Source organism: Pyxicephalus adspersus, chromosome 1 (assembly GCF_032062135.1).
Source record: "Pyxicephalus adspersus chromosome 1, UCB_Pads_2.0, whole genome shotgun sequence".
Taxonomy (NCBI): Eukaryota; Metazoa; Chordata; class Amphibia; order Anura; family Pyxicephalidae; genus Pyxicephalus; species Pyxicephalus adspersus.
This window is the reverse complement of record NC_092858.1, coordinates 95,924,302-95,929,965: the sequence shown is the minus strand read 5'-3', so window position 1 is coordinate 95,929,965 and position 5,664 is coordinate 95,924,302. Positions and strand designations below refer to the sequence as shown.

General features: G+C 35.2%; 1 protein-coding gene across 4 annotated transcripts in view; it reads right to left on the bottom strand.

The window, feature by feature from the left end:
• Window positions 1-1,312: 1,312 nt before the first annotated feature.
• Window positions 1,313-5,664, bottom strand: part of MEAF6 (MYST/Esa1 associated factor 6) — a 10,580-nt gene continuing 6,228 nt past the window's right edge. For 2 of the 4 annotated variants that reach the window (XM_072419689.1, XM_072419707.1), the window contains 3 exons: window positions 3,806-3,859; window positions 3,480-3,513; window positions 1,313-2,686 (listed from right to left, as the gene is read on the bottom strand). In XM_072419689.1, the coding sequence (XP_072275790.1) occupies window positions 3,829-3,859 (31 nt within the window). In that variant the 3' untranslated portion in view covers window positions 1,313-2,686; window positions 3,480-3,513; window positions 3,806-3,828. The remainder of the gene's footprint in view (window positions 2,687-3,479; window positions 3,514-3,805; window positions 3,860-5,664) is intronic. The other 2 variants (XM_072419716.1, XM_072419699.1) reach the window with 2 other exon arrangements.

Here is a 5,664-nt window from a genome sequence, read left to right as displayed (position 1 = left end):
AAAAAAAAAAAAAAAAACAAATTCCCTAGCCAAGAAAAAATTCCAGTTACTCCAATTTTCAAAAACGAAAATCGCATGTATTACTTGTAAGACTGTTATTCTTGGAAACAATCATATGTAGTATGGTAAGGTAGTTGTTATGTACAGCGACAATTAAGAACAAAGCATGTGAACAAGCTGCTCCGAAAAATCCTAGTACATTTCTTCAACAAGTCAATGTCAAGAAAGGAACCAATAAACTGGAATGAAACCAATGAAAGTTACTAATAAGATTTGTGAAACATTTATTTTGATGATTGGACTACCAATGTTCACTATAGGTTCCAGCACTATGCTAATCCTGGTACAAGAATTGTTTTAGAAATTGTCCTTTGTTATGTAGGAGAGGACATTTTCTTCTCATATTGTAACTCATGGTTTTAACTCAACAACCCTTCAAGGGGACAGGGTGATGGCTCACCTCCCATCCCAGAGACCTATCCTAATTTGGGGATTTACAAAGGTTAGCCCTGGTAAAACTTCAGTGAGGGTGTTATCCTATGTTTGAACCTCTAATTATCTTACCTGCTATCAAGATATCCAGAAGGTATGCAAGCACTGCTTGAATACCTTGAGGATACCATTAGCCCCTTCAACCCTGGACAAGTTAAGGTATGTGGATTGAAATAGTGGGACCTGTGAAACCGAAATAAATGTCATCATAAAGACAGCATTTCTAGGTCACAACATGGTTCCCCCCAGATGAGAAATGTTAAAATAGTGTTTTTTCCTTTGATTTTGTCCTATTCTGATGCATCATTTACAGGACTTGAGGTTCTGACTGCAATACAAAATATCAATGATGTACCAGCTAAAAGTTTACAAACAGGAAATATTTTCTTAAGGTATTCAATTATTGCCTCCAGGAGAGCTTGAGGTGTAACAGCATTTTGAGGGCAGTTACCTTTTTGTTTTTTTTAATCCCATGTCCTTACCCCTCCCAATAGCTTATCTACTTCCCAGGAGGCTAATGGTTGTGTCCTTCTTTGTGCTACGCAATGATTTGTCTAGATTTTATCAGCTGGTTCCCCATTTGCACTGTGCAATCTCCATTAAAAATCAGAGTATGAGCTAAAATGAACCCTAATAGATTTCAGAGTGTTTTAGAGATCCAGCTGAGGAGACCATAGCGCAGATATCTTTGTTATTATTGGGGAAGCAGGTGGGGGATGGGGGGTGTAGGAATTAAAAAGACTGTGAAGTTAAAAAAAAAGTAACTACAGATGAACTTAATTTTTGCAGTTAAATCTAAACTGGTCAGGCTTATACAAGGTTTTTAGTACACCAAGGTTTATTTAATTTTAAAAGCAAATACCATTTAGGCCTAAAATAAAAATAAAAATTCCACAGTATAAAAATATGTACACATTTACACATACCAAAAAAAAAAAAATCCTGACACTTATTCCACAAAATAATCTAGCACAACTGTACTGAACGCCCTACTTCACAATGAGTAAACGTCTAAATTCTGAGTCTCATTTGGAGAATCTTGTTGGCATTCTCCATTGTCAACAAGTAACTTTGAAAAGCAAATAAATTGAGATTGCTAATTGCAATTTGGAAAAGTAGTTTAGAAAACCATGGAAATGCAAGACCACATAGAAGAACACTTGTTAAGATATGAAACCAAGGTAATGTTAATTTAAGTCAAACAAATGCACTATGGCACACAAAAAAAAGCCAAACAAAAAAAACAAAACACAAGCAAGGATTTGAAATAGAGAACAATTGGGCTGTTGCTTTTGTTTTGGCATAGTAAACCATTTCTAAAACATTCTATGGTCAGCTGTAAATTTGCATGAAATTTAATGCACACTACAGTACTGAAAAAACTTTGCTGCCGTATAAAGTGTATTCAATGGTGCCTACAAAATAACTGAAGCAACCTTTAAAGTCTACATTTACAGTCAAATACCAAGTTGTTCTGAAAGGAAAAGCTCCAACACTTTATGTAGAATCACAACTCTATGACAGGCTTTATCACATAAAGGGGAAGAAAAGTTTCATAAAGTCATGGAGCGTCACAGCTTTACCTGTCAGGGCAGCCTGCAATCATGACAAAACTTAAGGCTTCAGGAGGTTGCTGCATGTATGTACAAGAAGCTGTAGGTGCCCGCACTTTACACCTCCAGCAGTTTTTCATAGCAAATTCTCTTTAAATACCAGAGAATATATCAAATCTCAAAACAGAATTTTTTTCCATACAATTGAGTGAGTATGTGTAAACAGACACTTTCATTGGGTATTAAACAGGAGGGCAAATGGAACTCTGTCCTAGCATTAATTTGATTTGGAGCCAATTGCGAATGGGCAGTGTGCAAAGGTATTTGAAATAGGACATGCTCTAGCCGTTTCTATTCAACTAAGACAAAATACTTGCCTTGCCACAAGAAGCATTCACTGAGCTTTACTCATATTGCCGTACATTGAGTTTGGCACATAATGCAACAAAGGCACAGAGAAAGGAGCTGTTTACACATACCAAAAAACTTTTCCACAAAAAAAAAAAAAAAAAAAAAAAAAAATAATGAAAACTGCTTAATTTAGACACTCATGCAGCTATTTATTTGAAACAGTGAAAATCCTTGGTCTGGGAGTGAGTTCTCTTAAAAGTCTTGCTTGAAGATAACCAAAACTAATATTCCTAAAAAAAAACAAAAAAAAAAACAGAAAAATAAAAATAAATACATTTATATAAAAATCCCCCAAAGCACTATAAGAACACCACACGCAAACAAGCACAACAGATTCTTATATTCACCAAGGTTAAATTTTCATTTTTTTTTTTTTTGTTAAGTTTAATATTTTTTCTCCAATTCTTCATTTTAGGTATCCTATAAAAAAGGGCCTTATGGAAAAGGCTGCTTTTAGTTTATTAGGTTTTTTTTTCATGGCAAAATTGCATTGCCTAATGCACCTTTTCCCACAGGAATGAATGTGGCTGCTCAGTATGAAGTGGTAATATTCAGAGAAAAGGCTGTAAAGTTCAAAAATTGAGCTACACCGCAAGGGCTGGTTTTGTGTTGGGGATTGTGTAAGGAAGGCAAATCATATGAATGGGCCACACAAAACAGCAGACCACAAATAAATAAGACCAAGTGAGCAGCACGCTGGAACAATCAAGGTTTGTTAAGTGCTTTTATCACGTGATAATAATATTAAGTATCAATTTTTCCTATTTCTACTTGTTCCATATCAGTGACTCAAACGACACTGAAGGAATACCATCTGCACAACAACTAGGGAAGTAACCTTCACATACTGAGAGTTAAATCATTGGCAGCTGCTACAATTCTTAACATGATAGGATTTGTTCAACTACACTATATAAAGCAAACCATGTCAAAAGGGGAATGTAACTGCCCAAAATGAGCAAATATCAAAGTTCATTGTTCACTAGAAAAAAAAAAATTTGACCAACATTTTAAAATACTTACTGATCTGGGCTTTTTGTTCAGTTTGAGATCAATCCTAAACAAACCAAAGACATATTTTATAACATACGTAATGTACAGAACAAATACATAAACTTTTTTTTTTTATGTAAAGCAGTTATAAAGTATACTAAGTTATATAAACTGTATGCAGATTCTAGTTATGTATGCAACATATATAACTTAATGAATTGGTTTAAGGTGTAAATAATGACTGCAGTTCTAAAAAGGGACAGTCACAAAAACCTAACTTTAACTTTATCAGTATAAGCTCACGTTTGTACGTGATGTATGCAGACTACTAAAGGAAACCCTGTGGTGGCACTTACACATGAGCATAGGATCGCAGGCATCACTCGGGGCTGGAACGGGAGATAGGGAGACTGAAAACAAAGTAGATGGTCTTCAACAATTATCAGAATTATATTTTAAAAGTAAGCCATACTGACACTTAGAAAGAAAACACATTATATATAAGTAGTTACTTTTTTGTGACCATGTCCCACAATAACTATTACAAAAAAACATTATCTTTGAAAGACATTTCAAAGAAATTCTGCAAATTTTGAGAAGGTAATTGTCTATGATTCAAAGATAACCTAACAGTGCCCATAGACATTAGGACTTATTATCCAAACTCATATACCCCAGAACTAGTGCTCATGTTACACCAGCACATACATGGATTATGTCATACATACATTATGGGCATCTAATGCCTAGGGGTACTTTAAAGGCCACAATGAGGGGTAAATATAAAATGCAGAATGCAGGTTAACTCGCCAATACCAGAAGTATCAATATGTGAAATATATTGGGTATCTAAAGTATAAACGGGCACTGCAGACTGCATATAAGAGCTATAGGCTGGTAATGCCATTGGGTAAGGGACACGAATACTTTTTTACCATCTTCCAAATATGTAACTCAAGTGCAGAACCAGGTTAATGAGAGAAAGAAGTTGTTAGTGCTAAAGACATCTGAAAACGCTAAATGTATGGCTTCTACATCTTCAAAACTTGAAATACATAGACAGAATGAGCATACAAAATATGGTGTTAAAACTTCCAGTATTCATTAACTGAGGGAAGGCCACAAGATCAGCATGAAAATTATGCAACAGTTTCAGAAAAGGTCAACAATAGCAAACCCTATCTCCAGAAAAAACAAAAGAAAAACAACAAACACATTTACATTTATTTATTATCTCCTGCAGAACAACTCAATGGATCAAAACATTGCTAGCATATAAAGTCAATAACATTTTCAATGAATAGGCCAGAAACATAACAATAACTTTTGTTTTTATAGGATAAGTTAAGGCTATGTACACGCGTGCAATAATTGTCATTGGAAAGGATCTTCCACAATCTTTTCCAACAACTAACGACTGCACGAAGCATGAACGAGTGCTCTACATACAGCACCGTTCTGCTCTATGAAGAGAGAAAGGGGAGGACAACGAAGCAACACCCCACTGCGCTCTCCCCCCCTTCACTACGATTTTGATCGTTCATCCTCCGCCAGATTCTCGTCTGATATTGGTCCTGAGCTGATATTCAGACGAGAATCAGACGAGTGTACCCAGCCTTAGTACCAAAGACAGAATGTATGATTATACTGATTGTGTCTGTAGACATCAATAAAACAATTTCATTTAGTAATAGCCAACTTAAAATTAATTCCCTACATTTCAATTTCAGTTAATCAAATGTAGTCATTTATGCAAGATCACAAATGGATTAATGCAACCTATCACTTTGTTTCTACTGAAACAATAAAACTTGTTTGGAGTGGGTTGCTGGATCAATAAATGCCTTGAAAAGATATGAAAACTGTTAAGATGCATGGCAAGCGCAGAAGGATCAGGAAGCACAGCATGCAAAGATAATAAATTTGTATACCTTCATATACAAATAAAATTCATTATAAGGCCGAGTCTACACAGACGTTTTTTAAATGCATGTAAACGTTCCTACCGTGTTTCCATGCGTTTTATGCACTTTACTAGAGTTTAAAGGCTTGCCTTGAAACCGCTGGAAAATGTCTATGCAGCATTTTCCCGCAATAATGATTATAAGCACTAATAAATGCAGGAAAACGCCGTTTTTAAAATGTTGAAAAGTGTGTCATCTATAACACTCAAAAAGGTGTCTCAAAGACGGTGTAGATTAAACCATTGGAATTT